Here is a 19,865-nt window from a genome sequence, read left to right as displayed (position 1 = left end):
AGCCAGACTGCTTGTTCGACCGGTCGCGACCCGTCTAGCCCAGCATGGACGGTGGCCAGACCTCTTCCAATCCCGCCCCCGCTGGGAACTCCAGTGATTTTGTATGTGATGATCATACCGCTTATTTTTTTGTGAGATATAGCTAATAATGACTAGGTACGCAAATTGTACAAGTGAGTCTTTCTTTGTCGACTTGATATCTCCCCCCTGTTCTCGTTCCGGCCCTTCTTTTCCCTCCCTCTCGCAATTCTAACCATGTTTCCCACAGAATGCTGGAGGACCCAACCTACGCGTCTATCGTACGCTGGGGCGATGAAGGGGATAGTTTCGTGGTCTTGGAGGTAATTATTCCGTGGCTTTGTGTATCAAATCTCCCCTCGTGCTGGACTAACTGGGGATACAGTGCGAGAAATTCACCAAGACCATATTACCTAAACACTTTAAGCACAGCAACTTCGCCAGTTTTGTACGCCAACTGAACAAATACGACTTCCACAAGGTGCGACAAAACAACGAGGAAAATGGCCAGTCGCCATACGGACAAAATGTAGGTACACCGAGTCGAATTTTTGGGCCGGGAGGTTTAACAAAAGAACGCAGGCATGGGAATTCAAGCACCCCGAGTTTCGCGCAAACAGCAAAGAATCGCTTGACAACATTCGACGAAAGGCCCCCGCCCCCCGGAAACAAACCCAAAGCAACGAAGAGTCCGTACCCACACAACAAATTGACCTGCTCAATCAACAGATTGTGGCCCAACAGCAACAGATTCAGCATCTCTCAGACCGCTATGCCCAGCTCTCGGTGGATCATCAGCTCATGCTCCAGGAAACCATGCGGGTCCAGAAAACAGTTTTGAACCACGAAAACGTCATTCATCAAGTGATGAACTACCTACTATCGATGGATCGCCAACGACGGGATAGCAAGGCTGTGAACTTCCCACAAGCCGGAACAACCATGAGTCCCTCTCAGGTCGGCACAGGGGACGATGAACCTTCATCGCCTCTCCAGCAGGCCTCAAAACTCTTGAATGACATGAACGCGGAACTCCAATTCAATATGAATGGCGTCGACTCAATGAACGATCCCCAAAAGGCCACTGTTGTTTCAACTCCCACAATGGATCCGAATGCGCGCAATGGCTCGCTTCGTCCACCAAATGCCGCACCTCCCAACCCTAACCCAGCGCTCGTTTACCCGAAGATGACTGGCGATCTGGAGCAAGTGGTGTATCCCGTTGGTGCCACCAATGGAATCGACCCCATGTACAGCGAACACATCAACAATGTTCCTTACCCGATGCCGCCCAAGCAAGAAGTCGACCCTTCGGATGCCCGTCGGCAATTCCCTGACAACCGGAAGAAGACCAACAATGTTGATCCTGGCTGGGTGCGCAGTCCCCAGATTCTCTTAGTTGAAGATGATGCCACTTGCCGGCAAATTGGAGGGAAATTTCTCTACTCTTTCTCTTGTGTCATCGATACCGCGGTATGTCTAAAAATGTTCTACTAATCGGCAAAATCGCTAATCATCCTTTAGTTTGATGGTTTGGAGGCTGTGAACAAGATTCAGGGTGGTTCCAAATACGATCTCATTCTGATGGATATTATAATGCCAAATTTGGATGGCGTGTCGGCTTGTCATCTTATTCGCCAATTTGATCGCACTCCTATCATCGCTATGACTTCCAATATCCGAAGCGACGACATTCAACTGTACTTCCAACATGGTAAGACCACTCTCATTCATCAATGAAGTATCTTCGCTAAATGCGCATAGGAATGGACGATGTTCTTCCCAAACCGTTCACTCGCAAGAGCCTCCTGGATATGCTCGAGAGACATCTGGATCATCTCAAGATCTCGCCGCAGAACCCCCCAGGGATGGAGCAGGTACCACCTTCTGCAGCCACCGTAACCATGGCAGCTGCCGCTCAAAACTCAGCAGCACATTCGATCAAGGAAGACAGCTCCCCAGGCCAGTCGCCTGCGGGGTCGATGAACAACTGGCAATCTCCCGGTCAATTCCAGAACATGCAGGCCGTTCCACCAAACATGCCCGCAGTCCAAGGCCAATATGTTACAGCTCCACCGACGGCATATACTGTTGATCAGAATGGCGTCCAATATCCAGCCCCTGCAACTCAAGTGGGAGTCCCTACTGCCGGGGCTCCTGTCCGCCCCCCGCATCGCCGCCAGATTTCAGACATGTCTAGTGCTACTGAAAACCCCAACATGCCAAAACGCCAGCGTATGTACTCTCAACCACAACCGATGCTTGCTGTGCAAGCTGGCCGACCGGGCTAAACCCAGTCGGCCCATTACTCTGACTTTATAAACCCCCTTTCCGCCTGTCCATTGACTCACGATTCCCACTTGTCTATAATGAGGTTTCAAATCCCAAATCGTACATTTTTGTTACTCTTCGCGGGTGTCTTTGCCGCGGTTGTTTTCTATTACAGGTTCTTGGCGTTGCATGATTTGAAGAGGTGGCGGACTTCTGCGACTTTACTTGCGTCAGCTATATCCACCGTGCGCGCATACATTACCGCCGAAGAGATTGTTTCAAGTACATATTTCACAAACATATTATTTTATTTATTCCACATTCTATGTGCCTGTGTATCCACAGGGGGCCACGTTGGTATCTGTTCTGGGAGGGGCACGCGTAGGGAGCTTCGTATATGAACACATCATCAAGGAACTTTCTCTAATTCAAGGTTGGAGGGACACTCCATAATTGGAACATCAGCCAAAACTTAAGAACATTTATGCACCAAGAACTATACCTTCCTTATAACGGGATCATACCTCGAATTGTGTCACGGCCCCGATTCGACATTCGCGGGTCGGGCCCGAGATCGCACGAACTGCAGGGGACAAATAAGGTGGAAGGGGGAAAGAAAGTCTAGACCTTCAATTGTTTCTTCTACCTTAATATCGTTTTGCTAAGAGTCCAGGAGGGCCCAGACCTTGAAGACCTCGGGAGGTTCTGGGCCCTTCTAATCCATGGACGTTATGTGGCTCTTGCTTTATGCTTAGTTTGTTTGCACTGTTTGTATTTGATTGTATGATTCAATGTCAATATTCTTAAGTTAGTTGGATGTAGATGGTGTTAAATAGAACACAAATCAGCTTCAGAAAGAAGTAAAATGGTTCAATGTTTCGATTCACTCTCTGGCTGAGAGGATGTGCTACCTGCATCCGAGGACGGAAACGGGGCCCAAGAACTGCATGTTCCATCGAGGTATCCAAGACCGTGCATGACACATCTTAGCACCTGCATAACGACTCTTCGGGGCCTTCACATCTATGTATTGACAGTACTTTGTTACTATGTAGGGAGTTGGTTTTGTTTCTGCAGGACGCAAGAGCTCTCGGCTGTAGTTGTTCGATTCCATTCGATTGATTGACTCGAAAGTAGCCACAATATTAAGTACACCATTCTGCTCGGGATAGGCAAGGTTGTATGCATGTCCATAGTCGATCTTGGAGAGTACAGTGTTCATAAGTGCTGGGATGACAAAGTTTATATAGACGTGTCTCAATTTTAAGAAGCTCCACCTTCTTAGACGGGCGAAGGTCATATTCAGAGGTCATTCTATGCCTGTCTTTACTGTAATAATATCTCTGGTGATATTTTGACACATTGTACCGGAGCATGGGATATATCACAAGTATTTGATAATTGTTCGTTTGCAAGTTTCCACATTGCGTATAAATTGAATTCAGGCTTCCGCGGATCGTGGAGTTTAGGCAAAGCAGCATCCTACGATCGTTGATTATGTACGTATAACAAGGACCAAAAGAACTCAGCCTTTTTGTTGGACTCTGACCCAGTTCATATAGCTCTTACGTCGGCAGCTAATATCTTTCCAAAACTGTGACTATCAAATACGGCTTTGAATGTTTTGAGAGGCTTTTCGGGCCTATCCAAGTACCTAGTGTCATATTTTTCATCATAAAGAGAGGCAAGGCCTTGAAGATGTTGACTTCCTCTGATGTGAGATCTTCGTTCTCACATGTTCTGTCCTGTCGTCCAAAAATTTGGAGAATATTTAGGGTTTGAATCTTAACACGATTCGATATATACAACCGTACGGTGTTTGCACTAAAACATACTCATTCGGTTTAAGTGATTGGTTCCTCTGAATTGAGCATCTTCTGGACAACGACCATCTCTTCTCTTAGGGGTGTATTCCTTCTGTCGTAAACCTTGGAAGCCGTCACTCCTTCTATCGCAGCCCTTTCTCCCAACAAAACTGGGATTGCAGCTTCTGTTTCCCCCCTCCCTATTTGTCACCGTTTGAAACCCTAGGCCGCTGACTATGACGTTTCCGTTCGAAATCACCCGACCCAAGTTGTTGATATCTAAGTTATTGCAAAACATGTTTCTACCTGCGCCAACATGTACTCTACCCATAATTGATGTAAACCGTTGGTTCGCTGGTATATTCAAGTCTTCGTTCAAAGGTCCTGAATGTCCTGGCGTAGGTTTCTCATAGGAAGGGCGGGGGTGCGTTATCATTGTCCACATTTTCATCGTAGCGAGGCGGGAGTGAGTGATTGGCCTGAAAACCTTACTGGCTTCTTTCAATATTAGACATAGTATTTTGTGTCCTTTCGTCAAGTATACTTAGAGAAACAAGTGAATGATATGACTTAATATAACACTATATCACTGCCTAGGTAGCGCTTATATCACGAGACCATATGAGGCAGCAACGTTCGATGTCCGAAGCTGAAACATCGATATGTGGACAGCCAAGGTGAAGAATGGATGAAATTTGGTGATCCAGAATGTCTACCTCAATTTGGTTATGGATGGAGGAAAAGTGCCCTATCAATTGTGTAGAAGCGTTTCATCCCAACGTATTATGCCTACACAGCCACTACGGACCATGCCAACTCATATCGGATGTCATAGCTATATTACGACTATTTCTGCTACTAGGCTGAAGTATTTTCCGTGCTTAGTGTGCTGCCTCATGATGTGAGGATAATTTCCTGTTTGGGAGATATTATTTACCAAGCCAACCGAAATGCCTTTACCCTCCGCCTTCGCCAAATCCACATAGGATTGGTCAGAATATTTTACGCTGTGCAGACATGACCGTACCAGGTGCACCTACCGCTCTCGACTAGCCCTCCGTTTATTGGTCTGCGACGTCTTTGTTCTTTTTTGCCTCAGGCAGAAGTCTCGATTGATTCAGCTTTGGTGACTCAAACAGTACAAACAAGCGGGATGAATCCGATGCTTTTTTGTGCCTTTGATAACGAGATCGTCGCATGCCTTTGAGCTGATTGTGCTATTTTCGAAGCGGAGAAGTCTTTATAATTCCTCGTGTCTTTGCGGGCTTCGTTTACTCACAAACTCTACCAATCTCGACTTCTGAGGATTGTCGAAATTGTGCGAAGGTATGATGAGCTTGCTTTCTCTGCTGCTTCACGAGGGCCAGTGATTGAGACAATGTTATTTGAAAGTGAATTTGGTGCTGATATGGCTCCCAGAAATGGCCCCCAAGCAGAAAGGAGGGCAAAAGCCCAAGGCTAATACGGCGGAAGAAGTGGAAGAGACGTTTCAGGCTGTGGTATGTTTAACTGTCGCGCAGGTTGCGCGATGACTCTTGTTGGGTTATTTCTTGTGCTTTATCCAGATTCACTGACTTTACCAATCCGCAGGTGCTTGCCGATACCTTCGAGACAAGATTTGAACCGTTCACCCGCGACAAGCCTCGAGTATGTTCATCCGATCACGAGACTATGCTCCACGAATTTGAAAATAACGAACCAAATGACTACAGTGCCTTTTGCCGCTCGCGAATACTCCCTTGATTGAATACACACTCGAATTTCTGGCCAACGCAGGCGTGGAAGAAGTCTTTCTTTACGGAGGCGCCCATTCAGACCAAGTGGAGAAATACCTCAAGTATGGCTTTCGCTCGGTATCGTCTTTGATACATCGGACACAGCTAATCTGAATTTATAGTGCCTCGAAATGGAGGGCCCAGACTTCTCCCTTCAAGCAGCTATTCTTCCTCAAATCAACATCTGCCTCTGTCGGTGACGTTATGCGCGACCTGGACGGCAAGCATCTGATTACCGGAGACTTCATTGTCGTGAGCGGCGATGTGATCAGCAATCTTCCCATCGAAGGTGCCTTGGCCCAACACCGAAAGCGCCGAGAGACCGACAAGAATGCCATCATGACCATGGTTCTCAGGGAAGCCGGCCTAAACCACCGGACTAAGTCATCCTCGGTCTCTCCGGTTTTCGTTATCGATCCCACCAAAGACCGCTGTCTGCATTACGAGGAAATTGACCGTCATGCAGATGACGGCCAGCCGGCTCGCCTGAACATTGACGCTGAAATCATCATGTCACACCTCGAGCTCGACGTTCGCCAAGATTTGATCGACTGCAGTATCGATATTTGTACCCCAGAAGTGCTGAGTTTATGGTCGGATAGTTTCGATTACCAGTCGCCTCGGAAGCATTACTTGCACGGTGTTCTCAAGGACTATGAACTGAACGGCAAGACTCTGCACACGTACATCATCAAGGACCACTATGCGGCACGAGTGCGCAACCTGAAGGCATATGACGCGATTAGCAAGGACATTCTGTCGCGTTGGACATACCCCTTGTGTCCGGACACAAATCTGCTCCCTGGACATTCTTACGACTTGCGCAAGGGTAGTTTGTACCAAGAAAAGGGCGTGACTCTGGCACGATCTTGCGTGATTGGTCGCCGCACAGTCATCGGAGCAGGAACAAGTATTGGTGACCGGACGGAGATCAAAAATACCGTGCTAGGTCGGAACTGCAAGATTGGCCGCAATGTTAAGCTGGATGGTGCATACATCTGGGACAATGTCGTGATTGGTGACGGAACAGACGTTCGTGGGGCGATTATCGCTGATGGTGTGGTTCTTGGCAACAATTGTACTGTGGCGGCTGGTGCTCTTATCTCCTACGGTGTGAAAATTACAGATGGCATCTCGGTGGAGAGTGGGAAGCGTATCACAAGAACACGAATTGATGGAACCGTGGGGAAGAATGATCCCAAGGTGGTTGGCGAAGGAGGTGAAGGCTATGAATTCATCCACGGCGAGGAAGAGGAGGGCGATGACGATGATGATGTGAGCGTTGCTTCATCGGGACTTGGTACGTTTCCCCCCCAATTATCTCTTCAAGATGGGATTTTGCTAACTTTGCGGTTATTTCAGTTTACCGTATGCCCAGTCTATCACTTTCCACTGCTTCTATCTCCACACTATCGTCGGAGGTCTCGAATGACTCATGGGGACAATCTGAAGGAAGCAGTGTCGAAGGAGATGAGGAATCAGATAACTTCCATCATGATGCATCGGTCAGCTTGTACGACAGTCTACGAGAGGGTGTGGCAGGGGACGTAGTTCAGCTGGAGCTAGTCACTTTGCGCATGACTGCGAACGCCTCAGACAACCAGGTTCGTCGTGCTATTGTCGAGGCATTCATGAAGCATATCGAGCAGCTCATGGAGAGTGGCAAGGGAGCTGGGCCTGCAGTCAATGAGGTCTTCTCTGCATACAAGGAGGTTGTGGAGCGCACTCTGTTCGATCGCAACAAGGACCAGAAGGTAGACCAAGTCGATTTCCTGCTCTTGCTTCAACAAGATCTTATTGCTCGCCACAAGGGCGATACTGTTCTTTTGTTCACTGTCAAGTCACTTTATGAACTTGAACTTATTGAGGAGGAAGCATATGATCAGTGGTGGAATGATGAGCGCTCCAGCAACACAGAAGAGATGCGCACTGTTCGTACTCAGGCTCAACAGTTTGTTGATTGGCTAGCTGAAGCTGAGGAAGAAAGCAGCGAGGAAGAATCTGATGAGGAGGAGGAGAGTGACGATGAGTAGATACCACTGTGCTAGATAAGCAATCAAAATTTATGGACTTTTTTACTCCTTCGTTCCCAGGATAATATATCCATGGATGTATACTGTCGCATAGTCAAAGATAATCTTTGTCATGATGGTTGATCTATTATGCATGGGAGCCTTGTAGCTCATATAAAGCTGTATATGTTACGTACATATGTACATAGGCAACAAACAAATAGGCTAGGGCTGCACAGCCAATGGGACGGAGAACATATTCATCTGAGCCAACAGCTTTTCTATTAGACTCAAAACACTCTGATTCTTGGATATGTTGATGTTTTAAATTCTTTAAAATCCCATGTTTGGAGGGAAATTACTCTAAAAAAAAGGACGACCCCAAAAACAAAATAGACGCGGCTCTTCGGCTTCGAACTCGAGGCCGCCCCCCCCCATAGCGTAAACCCAGGACCCCCCGGGAGGTCCATCTCTCTTCCCCACTCCCCCTCCAAGCATCCGTGCCCATCAATCTTATCCTGTGACGTGTGACGCAGAAATATATCATCTCTCTATCCCCGGCATCTTTGCCGCTTATTTCATCACGCCTCCCAAAACGCGAAAGAGAAAGGCGGCTGAGGCGGCCTTCGACAACGAGTCTCTGCCAAAAGCCGCCCACGGGCACGCGAACGCCGCGACCTCCGACCGACAACGTTCCCGCAAAGCCGACTCAGCAACATCAACATCGGAGAACACAGAGCGAGCCAGTTCGGCTAGTTTACCGAGCCGAAAGAAGGGGGTACTCGGGACGCCCGCATCGACTACCGCCAGCATGGAATCGGATGATGACTTCATGAGTGATGTCTCCAGTAATGACTTCCTAGGTACCCAGGGCTCTGACAACGAGAGTCTGGGCGAGGGTACGTCTCGGTTGTCTTTTGCGTATCTCCTTTGTATCCAGAGTGTTTGGCTAACAGGTAGTCTGGGTTGTGATCAGACTTTGGTGACCTCGATACCGGGTTTTCGGACGACAAAGATATTCTTAGACAAAAGCGGAAACCGTACGAAGTCGAGTTCAAAGTACTTGATCCGCAGGACATCGATCATGAGCAACATCGCCAAGTCAACGAGGTTTGCGCCGTTCTCGGACTGCCACCAGAGTCGGTAGCGATTTTGCTGCGTTATGGTCGGTGGAACAAGCAGAAGTTGATTGAATCATATTTGGAGGACCCGGAGAAAACCTTGGAAGCTGCTGGCCTTGGGACGAATTTCGAGGGGACTGCGAAGACTGAGCGTATTCCGGGCTTCGTGTGTGACATCTGTTGTGAAGATGGGGAGGATCTCGAAACCTATGCAATGCGCTGTGGCCACCGGTTCTGTGTCGACTGTTATCGACAATACCTGGCGCAAAAGATCAAGGAGGAAGGTGAAGCAGCTCGGATCCAGTGCCCCGGTGATAAGTGCAGCCGGATTGTAGACTCGAAATCATTGAATCTGCTCGTGACAAATGATCTCAAAGAAAGGTAAGTGAGATATCTCTGGACGAAGCTAGTTGTTTCTGACGCGTTCCTCACCACAGATACTGCGAACTTCTTACTCGCACATACGTCGACGACATCGAAAATCTCAAATGGTGTCCGGCTCCAAACTGCAAATATGCCATTGATTGCGAAATAAGGGCCCGCGATCTCCGCCGTATAGTACCCACTGTGCGATGCCTTTGCAACCATGAATTTTGCTTTGGTTGCACCCTTGCCGACCATCAGCCCACTCCCTGCACATTGGTCAAAATGTGGTTGCAGAAGTGCGAAGATGACTCCGAGACGGCGAATTGGATCTCCGCTAACACCAAGGAGTGTCCGAGGTGCAACTCGACTATCGAGAAGAATGGTGGTTGCAACCATATGACTTGCCGGAAGTGCAAATTTGAGTTCTGCTGGATGTGTATGGGCCTGTGGTCTGAACATGGTACCAGCTGGTATAACTGCAACCGCTACGAGGAAAGGTCAGGCTCCGATGCTCGAAGCGCTCAGGCCAAATCACGATCATCTTTGGAACGCTACCTACATTACTATAACCGCTACGCGAACCATGAACAGTCCGCGAAACTTGATAAGGACCTATATCTGAAGACTGAGAAGAAGATGACAAGTCTTCAGTCGCAGTCTGGTCTATCGTGGATTGAGGTGCAGTTCCTAGACACCGCGTCGCATGCCCTTCAGCAGTGTCGCCAAACTCTCAAATGGACTTACGCGTTTGCATTCTACCTTGCGCGTAACAACTTGACCGAAATATTTGAAGACAACCAAAAGGACCTGGAAATGGCTGTTGAAAGTCTCAGTGAGATGTTTGAAAAGCCTGTTCCCGAACTGGCAGAGCTTAAGGTCGACATTCTGGATAAGACTGCCTACTGTACTAAGCGCCGGGTCATCCTATTGAGCGATACCGCCGAGAATTTGAAAAATGGCAAGTCTGACACTCGGCCTATAGCCTACTCACGGACACTATCTAACCAAAAGTTTACAGGAGAATGGTCTTTTAATGTCCAATGGTAACTCCATTACTTGACACCCTGCTCCCAGCAGACCACTACAGACGAGATTCTCTTTGACGACGTGAATGACACCCATCCCTTTGCGAGATTTCTAGCATACCATTTTATCCTAAACGACATCTGGGGTCTTAGTCAAATCATTGGCTTTGTACCAGTTACAGAGCCACGGTCCTATCTGAAACGGCCCTTATTCTTTTCCGCTTCCTCGCGCTTGATCTGACCTGCATGTACCTCCCTTCTTGATTCGTCTTCTTTTTGTGTGTGCCTCTTTGCTCCGTCACTCTCATTGCCCATTGTCTGGTCGGGCGCAGCGGTGTCTACAGAAACGATCTGAATCGGAAAAGAAATCATATGATGGCAAGTTAGCAGTGCTACTTCTTGATCCAGATTTGCATCTTTGAGACGCATGTAGTGACTGCCAAGGTGGCAACAGGCTAGGAAAGGCAGCATCATCCAGGATATGGAGTATAACTACCCATGTGGCATGCAACAACTACATCCATGGAGTACGTACGTACACTATACTATCTACCAACTAAGCATAGCTACTTCTCAACTTCTAGTTATCAAGTCTTGTGTATCTCAGATTTCTGTAAACTATCATAGCTGTCTATTCGACAAACAAGGGGCCCTCGAAAGATTTTAATATGCAACAGTACTAAGGGTGTATTTAGTCTACGGTTCGTAGTCCACCCGGGCCTCGGCTTGACCCAGTGAAAAGTCGCGTGTTCCGTCAGAGACTCATCCATTGCCATTTTTGTTAACGAGGCGAAAGCGATAAGTCAATAGCGACTTTACTAGGCGACATATAAGATTCAGTGATGGACATGTACTTTAAGGGTCTTGGTATTCAATCACGTAGCTATATTTTCCATTATATGTAGAAACAACTTTAGAAAGTACGATATCTCCTTCTGGAAGCAGCACACTAGCGCCACTTAAGTGAACAAGGGGTAAGGGGCTAATTTTTTTATCAATCAGATAAAAATTTACGTACCGGCCATGTACCAGTACCATGATTAGTGCACCGCGGAGGTACCGGCACAATACTTTACATAAAAGTCCGTCATCGGATGATTAGATTGGCTCTTTAGCAGTTCTTTCTTTATGGAGTAATGTACAATAGTAAATAGTGTTTCGTATCATAATTACTCCGTGATTTGTTAGGTTGTCGAGGTCTAGCCGTTCATTCTGAATAAGGAATTTTGGGTATATCGTACATCTAGTCATGCTCTGAGTACGAAATACACCGTAGTAGGATAAGGGATATATTGAAGCAAGGATGAGATGAAAAGACCAAAGTAAATTATTTTTTATTACGCATGGGCAAACCATAGGCAACTCCGATGTCCGGTAATAATGTAATCCTAATAGAAGAAGCTTGGACACGAAGGAGTTCATAGAATCCAGCGAGTTTCGCTGTTAGCGCCGTTTCCTACTTTTGGTGTCATTTTTCTAAACAATTTTTTTTCTCCTTTCAGATCTTCAGAATAAATTCCGGGGTCAACAAAAAAGAGCAAACCTTTTCATCAATTAATTCTTCAATTCTCACATTCTTATTTTTTTCCTTACATTGTTTGCTCGTGTTTTGCTCGGGATCTCCACGGAGAACCTAGCGTTTACCTCATCTCCGTTCACAAGTTTCCCATTCCTTCTACACCTCGGCCACCAACCACTTTCCATCCTCTCCCCACGCCGGATTTTTTTCAATTGCTGCTGCTGTGTCTTGACCCAGCGGAAGCTCCATGGCGCCCTCCGATACCCCCGAGGAATTCGAGTATGTGACCCCGATGGATTTTTTTTTCTCCAGGAAATTCGATTGGCGTCGGCATGGTCGGGTTGAGCACAGGGAGAGAAATATATGTCGCCTTGGCGAAAGGATATGCTGCAGATACTGTTAGGCTATCCTTTCTAGGCATCCCACTTCTTGCTCGTCTTGCTGTCGCTCTCCGAAGTCCAGCTTAGTGGATTGCGCTAATGCGATGCCCTTTTTTTTTCTAGTTACGAAGCCCTTCCTTCCAACTATGGACTTGGCCGGAATATGTTAGCCGGTGCTTTCGCAGGGATAGCGGTATGACCGCGCGATTTTTGGGATATTGAAGAATTCAGCTGATCGGATAAAAGGAACACTCGGTGATGTACCCCGTGGATTTGCTTAAGGTACGTTTAATGTCGAAGACGAATGAAAATCCCAGGCAGGATTTAATGGCTGACAAATTGGGCATTATCAGACTCGCATGCAAATTCTGAACCCTTCATCTGGCGGTCTCTACACGGGATTGACCAACGCGGTCTCCACAATCTACCGGGTCGAGGGCTGGCGGACACTATGGAAGGGTGTATCAAGTGTGGTTGTTGGCGCAGGTACTTATTTACCAGCATGTCCCGCCTCGAGACTTAATATTGATGTAAGGCAGGTCCGGCACACGCGGTGTATTTCGGCACATATGAGATCGTGAAGGAAATGGCTGGTGGTAATGTTGATGATGGACACCACCCTTTGGCCGCAGCTATGAGTGGAGCGTCCGCTACAATTGCCAGCGATGCGCTGATGAACCCATTCGATGGTAAGATACGCGAAATTTATACCTCTTTAGGCCCAGCTAACCCATTCTCCAGTCATGAAGCAACGTATGCAGGTCCACGGCTCCGTCCACAAGACCCTAGCGCAATGCGCCAAGACTCTTTACCGCACCGAAGGTCTCCAGGCCTTCTACGTCTCCTACCCTACCACACTCTGCATGACCGTACCCTTCACGGCCACTCAGTTCGTTGCCTACGAGTCGATCTCTAAGGTGATGAACCCTAAGCAAGACTACGATCCGTTCACCCACTGCATAGCCGGTGGTCTGGCCGGTGCCTTTGCAGCTGGTATCACAACTCCGCTTGACGTTGTGAAGACGCTCCTCCAAACCAGAGGACTCGCAGATAGCCAAGAGGTGCGGTCTGCAAAGGGTCTGTGGGATGCCGCTGCTATCATCAAGCGTCGGTTTGGCTGGGCTGGTTTCCTGCGCGGCATGCGCCCTCGTATCATTTCAACCATGCCTAGCACCGCAATTTGCTGGTAAGTGCTCTTTGAAACATGAGACCGTCTGTGAAGTAGACTTGTTGAATAATGACTAATACTTCGCAGGACATCCTATGAAATGGCCAAGGCATACTTCAAGCAAGCATACGACTAAAAGAATCCTTGACCCTATTATCTCACATAACCGCTCGCCATGGACCCCATTCAACATTCCCCGATGGGTCCTTTTTGTTCCACTTGTTTGATATCCCACATTTGTGTGGGCACCACATAATCTTTCTCTGAGATCTTGAGACGACATGGGTCTATTCTTTTGCAATCTGTTCTGGTTTGGGGCGGAGCCCAGCAAACCTCGTGGCGCATCTCGGGTCAGAAGAGCTCGAGTTCGATCTTCTTGCATGTTTAAGGCTTTTTGTGAAAAGCGTTTCTGGCAATGTATAGTCTTGGAAAAACGGAATTGACGGTTGTTTCTGGCCGACTCGGAGCTCAAACCTGGTGCTTTTTATTTATTTTATTTGGATTTTTGATGCTCTTCCATTCGATCTGTCCAATATTGTGACCGGCGTTGGAACATGGAACCTCGGACTTTTTTTGATTTCTTTGAGAGGGCTGGGTTCTCTGTGGCATCGATATAACTTTTTCTTATGTTTTTTAGTATCTTGCATGTACCCATAGATGTGAGAAGTCTTAGAAATGATATCCGAGCTCAAATGATTGTGTTCAATCCGAGAAATTCCTGAGAAAAAGGAATATAAGACTGGTAGAATATATACAGGAATGTAGTTTGTTCCTAAGACGCATGCAGTAACTACCGAACCGACGACGTCACGCGAAAAATCCTCCCCCTCACTCGCGGGAGATCATCGCTTTCCAACAACTCCACCAACTGACTTCGTGTAATGGATGCAGGCGGGCCTGTTTATTCCCAATGATGCGCCCACGGCCCGCGTCTTCCCTGCAGAAGACCTACGACGAGTGTTATCTGGCATGTTCCACCGCGGTATACTTTGAAGGTCAGGTAAGTGCGCTAGTGCGAAACCCTAGCAGTTTCCCAAGACTCATTACATCAGAACAACGAAGAAGAAGCATTGCGGTCCTGGCGATCCGCTCTCGACACTATCTACCATCACAATGCTCGGCGTGTACCATCGAACTATACTCCGAAATCCGAAACCGAAAAAGCCCTGCAGGACTCCATCCGGGCGCTAGAAGTTCAATGCCGAGAACGGGTCGATCTATTGGGGGCCCTCCGAGCTAGTAGAAAGGAATCCGCAGAGGCTAATGGCATCGGTAAAGAGAGCGCTACTCTCGTGAAGGGGAAATCTGTCACCAGCGCACCGCCGCCATCCTCGTCCAACCTTCCCGGCTGGATCGGAGATGGAACAATCCCTGCCGTCGGCTATACCGACCTTTCCAAACCCGCTGCGATACCCGGCCGATTTGCGCTGCCGACAAAACAAAGCTACGAGTCGCCGCCACTGTATGATGATGCCGGCCCTGCGAATTTGTCTGCGGCTGGTGCGCCTGCACTACGAGTGAACTCTAATTCTTCGGGCAAAACCAAATCGCGTGGCTCCAGTCCCGAGCGACGAAAGCCCATGCTGACAACACTACGCAGCAGCGATGGTAAGAAGAACGGCAAGAAGGTGAAGATCCCATCAAAGAAAAAGGAGACACGGCCTGCCGCCTCTACGGCAGCGGGTCTAGCATGGGGTAGCATATATCGCTCTGCATCGGGTGAGAAGCCTCTGAGTGACGCAGCCGCAGCATCTTCCCGGGCAAGTACCAACAACGGCTCTATTCATCGTCGAGATCCAGAACCAAGAACCAGTTCTGGGGATGAACCGCGGCCAACAAAATCTCGCACTTCCCGAGACCTAACTGCGGACCGAATCCCTGCTGCCCACTGGCGAGAGCCTCTTCGTTCGTCTCCAAAAAGGACATCACCCAAACCGCCCACACAGCAATCGCCGCGCCAGCCTCAACCTCCACTTCACAGCCCTAAACTACCGCCACCATCCCCAATGTCTATGCCAGACCCGGCCGATTTTGCAACACCACCCAAGCCATCCATCAAACCAAAGCCTGTTGCTTTACGGTCTTCTCAACCACCGTCAAGCCATCCAATGCAGAGTACCAAATCTGAGCAGACTTCACGGACGACGACTCCCCGACTTGATCGGCAAGCAAGTTCTTCAAATGACAAACCACGAACGAAGTCTGCGCCCAGAATCCCTAGAATTGGCGAATCATCTCGTGTTTCTCCATCATCTGGTAGTGGTGATGATTTCAACCGTAGTGTCGATCGACTGGCTATCTCACAAAGGAACAGTGATAATGCAACAAGGCGAAAGCCTCCACCCCTTATACGGCGGGAGACACCACCATCAAGCGACCATGAATTCTCAGATCAGCAATCTTCGGCCAGCGGGGCAGAGGATGAAATGGATGAAGACGACCAGGACATCAACAAAATTTTGGAAAAGTTGCCGAAGGGCGTGGACCTCCAGTCAGCAAAGCAAATTCTGAATGACATTGTAGTGCGCGGCGATGAAGTGCACTGGGATGATATCGCCGGCTTAGAAGGGGCCAAAAAGGCTCTGAAAGAAGCAGTGGTCTACCCATTCCTTCGCCCCGATCTCTTCTCTGGTTTACGTGAACCAGCTCGTGGAATGCTACTGTTCGGTCCCCCAGGCACAGGCAAAACTATGCTGGCACGAGCAGTAGCGACAGAGTCAAAGTCAACCTTCTTCTCTGTTTCAGCATCAAGCCTCACATCAAAATGGCATGGTGAAAGCGAGAAGCTCGTGCGCGCCCTGTTCGGTCTTGCCAAAGCTCTCGCTCCGTCTATCATTTTCGTCGATGAGATCGACTCTCTCCTCTCTGCTCGGTCTTCTGGCTCGGAACATGAGGCCTCCCGTCGCTCAAAAACCGAGTTCTTGGTCCAATGGTCTGACCTCCAGCGCGCAGCTGCTGGCCGCGAACAAACAAGTCGCGAGAAAAAGGAAGGCGATGCCAGTCGTGTGTTGGTTCTAGCTGCTACCAATATGCCTTGGGATATTGACGAAGCTGCCCGCCGCCGGTTTGTCCGTCGCCAGTACATCCCCTTGCCGGAGCAACATGTCCGCGAGCAGCAACTCCGCAAACTCATAGGTCATCAACATCATGAGCTGAATGATGCTGATATCCAAGTTCTGGTACATGTAACCGAAGGTATGTCAACCATTCGTTGTCTATCTTACTCCTTGCTAATTTATCATTCCAGGCTTCTCCGGTTCAGATATAACAGCCCTAGCCAAAGACGCCGCCATGGGCCCCCTGCGCAACTTGGGCGAGGCCCTTCTTCACACTCCCATGGATCAAATTCGTGCCATTAAATTCCAGGACTTCGAAGCAAGTTTGTATTCCATTCGGCCTAGTGTATCCCCCGACGGGCTGAAGAAATATGAGGATTGGGCAAGAGAATTCGGCGAGAGAGGTGGGTAGATTCGAGCTGACCTTATTCAACTTGACTCCATTGGCTCCGCTTTCCAGTCCGATGCCTTTTGGATACTTCCTTGTTTTCTCTCTCTCCTGGGGAGTTCAGATGTTGGATAAGCCTATAGGAATGCAAGAATGCAATAGCGATATATTCTTTCACTCTTAGTTTGCTTACTACTTAACTTCCTCTTGTATCTACACAACTTTTCGTAATCCTCCAAGTCTCGTTCCCAGCCAATGCTGGAAGGCATGCCGTCCATTTTTGCGGGCGAGACACAGCTCTAGCCAATTAAGAGTCATTGCTTCTCTTGAATCTAGGTTGTTCCCCAACCTGATACTTGGACTCTAAACCGCCATCTCCATCGGATGTACCGTTCTTCCCTAATAAGACGTAAGTCATGGCTCGACTTAATTTGTGCAGCGCCTACTTTCAAAGCCTTGACTGAAACCTGATATTTGGGAGCAGGCTAGTTTGCTACAATATTATTTGATGTTTATAGGACGGAGTGTGCTTTGTTCGAAGACATATGAATTAAATACAGACAGTGGATATACAGGCCAGTCACCCATCAGCTCAACAAAACCCGGATTTCTCCAGTCGTCCGAGGGAACAGCGACCTCAAGCTCCATTTCTCTTCCTCCCTTTCTTCAGCTTCTTCGTCGTCCTTCATACTCGTTTTAGTGTTGCCTTCTGATCTTCCACTCTGGCCACTGACACTGCCCCCAGTGCCAACAACCACATTGACAGTTCCTCTAGCTTCATCTGCGGCAATTATCATACCCTCAACAAACTCAAAGTCCCGGCAGAATGCCTCAACGGCATCCTCGGTGACACTCTGCACAAGGGAAACGCTTTGTACCCGCTTGAGATTATCGGTTGCGTCCATGAGTGCAGATGGGAGGAAGTCATCGAGTTGCTGGCTGGACGTGATCAAGGACTCTGGCTGGAAAGCAGGGAGGTCAGTTAGGTCAGCCAGGTGAGGTTTCTGCTGTTCTGATTTCTGGGTTGTGTTCTCGGGAGCATCGGGATCCTTGTCGGTTTTGGAAAAGGGCTCTAGGGCATCTAGAAGGTCCTGAAGCCCCGAGGCTTCAAGAAGGAAGTCATGTTGAGTGTCGAGGAGGTCATTGCGTAGAGTTGACAAGGCCGCAGATAGGGGAGGAACATGCGTGGAGCTGGCGAAAGGGAAGGGCGATACGGCTTCGCGGGCTGCAAGAAGGATGTTTGTGCGGTAGATGGACTGTGCCGTGGTGGTCTTGAGTTCGTCCGATGAAGATCGGGCCAGTGTCAAGAATGGATCAAAGGCGGCCCGGAGGACTGAAGTGAATGGATTCTCATTGTTCGAGTCCAAAGTAGGATCTTCTGGTCCAACAGAAGCCTCATAGGTCTTCATAAGCAAAGTGAGGCTTTCCAGTGCATCCAACAAGAATTGTGGAGGCGACAGATCGTCTGGTGGAGACAGGGCGATAGTGTCACCTGCCAATGCGCTAATTTGATCACGCATCAAAGTCTCAAAGTGGCCAAGAGTGAATTTTTCCAAGCTCTGGATCAATTCAACGAGGTTGGACTGCGTGCCCAGTAATTTGGAGAACGTCGTGCGGTAGAAAGACAGCAGGTTCACTACTTTGTAGCAAGTAACGGGATCCTCGTGACTCTGTATTACAAGCTCAACCCTCTGTCGTAGAGACCGAGATACTCCATTGAGGTCACGGTTTACCAAGTCACTCAGTGCCTTCTGACCGTCAAATGTAACTTCTTGGTCCTCGTCGATCCGTGACCAGGGCTCGCTACTCAGACCCGCCTGGATGCCTCGGGCGAGTTCGTCCCCATCATCAACAAACAATGATTCGAGGGCTTCTCGCTCCGACACTGTTGTAGAGTGTACCCAAGCAAGCATGTCACCGATATACCTGAGTGGATCATGCGCTGAGAACTCAATCGGTTTGACAGTGCTATCACCCCCGGTATTCGGCCCACTGGTTCCGGAGATGGCGTCAGTTAAGGCATAGTGGAAGGCATCAGACAGAATATAATCCCGTGCCTCCGCAAAGAAATCCAAGCAACTGTGGAAGAGACTCGGGCGCTCTGCTAGCACTCGCAGAGCGCGGCGGATCGAACTGCTGATCCGAGGGTCCTCAAGATTCAAAGACCTGAATTCTTTCTGTATCCATCTATAGAGTTTTTGGTATGCAGAATTGAGATTGCGAGCGCTCAATTCCATTACCTCCAGTCCCAATCGCTGGTTCTCACCGCCGAGAAGAACTTCGCAGTCGTGGTGTACTTGCTTGACACGGGCCAAGACATCAAAGAACCGCTCGTCGACAGGCTCCTCGGCCGAGGTCAAGACCAAGATATCTTCCTCGGGGATCAGGAAATGCTTGGAAAAGGCTTGCAAAAGCTGTTGTTTCGTTTCGGTCTCTTTCTTCTGCGCCATCAGGGCGGCAGCCTCCTCGAGCATAGGAGTGGTATCCTGCTTCGCCAGGTTGATTCGTTTGCGCATGTCATCGCATGTCTGGTTCAGTGTTGATATTACTGTTCCAATTCGTTGTAATTGCTGTCATTGCAGAGTAACATTAGTCTTCCCGGTGCAAAACGCAAAAGGAGAAGGCAGCCTTACCTCCGCGACTTTCCCAAAATCCTTGACAATTTCCGCATTACAGTCAACAACTTCCTTCTGTACATCGAGTCTTAGCTGACGCCGTGTTTCTGCGGAGTTGTGGATTCCCCGTAGGCTCAAGGTCTCAAGGGAATCCCTAATGTCCGAGTCCGCGTATGAGGCCGACAGAACCGTTGTCAACCTATTGGTGAGGGCAGTAGTTCTCTGTGTGGGCGGAGACAATGGCGATGACGCTGACGGCGTATTAGCGCCATTGCTGGCGCTGCCACTTGGTGGAAAGTAGCTGGTCATTATTGTAGCGACCAGGCGGAGTTCGGTGGGGGAGGAG

General features: G+C 48.7%; 5 protein-coding genes across 5 annotated transcripts; 4 read left to right on the top strand and 1 right to left on the bottom strand.

Annotated features, from left to right (window-relative positions):
* Window positions 1-44: 44 nt before the first annotated feature.
* On the top strand, window positions 45-2,309 carry skn7 (uncharacterized protein; the record flags this gene model as incomplete). The annotated part of the gene is made up of 7 exons (XM_057239371.1): window positions 45-101; window positions 157-173; window positions 269-341; window positions 404-547; window positions 601-1,491; window positions 1,543-1,732; window positions 1,783-2,309. 7 exons carry the CDS (start codon window positions 45-47, stop codon window positions 2,307-2,309), a joined length of 1,899 nt encoding a protein of 632 aa, XP_057098666.1.
* A 3,206-nt stretch (window positions 2,310-5,515) lies between these two features.
* N7529_003843 (uncharacterized protein) lies at window positions 5,516-10,415 on the top strand (the record flags this gene model as incomplete). The annotated part of the gene is made up of 8 exons (XM_057239370.1): window positions 5,516-5,593; window positions 5,685-5,741; window positions 5,807-5,931; window positions 5,992-7,169; window positions 7,232-7,888; window positions 8,418-8,780; window positions 8,858-9,383; window positions 9,440-10,415. The coding sequence occupies 8 exons, from the start codon at window positions 5,516-5,518 to the stop codon at window positions 10,413-10,415; spliced, it is 3,960 nt and encodes a 1,319-aa protein (XP_057098665.1).
* Window positions 10,416-12,159: 1,744 nt separating this feature from the next.
* On the top strand, window positions 12,160-13,596 carry mrsA (putative mitochondrial carrier protein; the record flags this gene model as incomplete). Its single annotated transcript, XM_057239369.1, has 7 exons — window positions 12,160-12,191; window positions 12,416-12,485; window positions 12,539-12,574; window positions 12,646-12,778; window positions 12,832-12,981; window positions 13,034-13,478; window positions 13,548-13,596. 7 exons carry the CDS (start codon window positions 12,160-12,162, stop codon window positions 13,594-13,596), a joined length of 915 nt encoding a protein of 304 aa, XP_057098664.1.
* A 774-nt stretch (window positions 13,597-14,370) lies between these two features.
* Window positions 14,371-16,928, top strand: N7529_003841 (uncharacterized protein; the record flags this gene model as incomplete). The annotated part of the gene is made up of 3 exons (XM_057239368.1): window positions 14,371-14,460; window positions 14,513-16,655; window positions 16,708-16,928. 3 exons carry the CDS (start codon window positions 14,371-14,373, stop codon window positions 16,926-16,928), a joined length of 2,454 nt encoding a protein of 817 aa, XP_057098663.1.
* Window positions 16,929-17,491: 563 nt separating this feature from the next.
* Window positions 17,492-19,828, bottom strand: cog6 (Golgi transport complex subunit COG6; the record flags this gene model as incomplete). Its single annotated transcript, XM_057239367.1, has 2 exons — window positions 17,492-19,474; window positions 19,538-19,828. The coding sequence occupies 2 exons, from the start codon at window positions 19,826-19,828 to the stop codon at window positions 17,492-17,494; spliced, it is 2,274 nt and encodes a 757-aa protein (XP_057098662.1).
* Window positions 19,829-19,865: the final 37 nt, after the last annotated feature.

This window comes from Penicillium soppii (genome assembly GCF_028829465.1).
Source record: "Penicillium soppii strain IBT 18220 chromosome Unknown utg000004l, whole genome shotgun sequence".
Taxonomy (NCBI): domain Eukaryota; kingdom Fungi; phylum Ascomycota; class Eurotiomycetes; order Eurotiales; family Aspergillaceae; genus Penicillium; species Penicillium soppii.
This window is presented reverse-complemented; position numbering and strand designations above follow the sequence as displayed.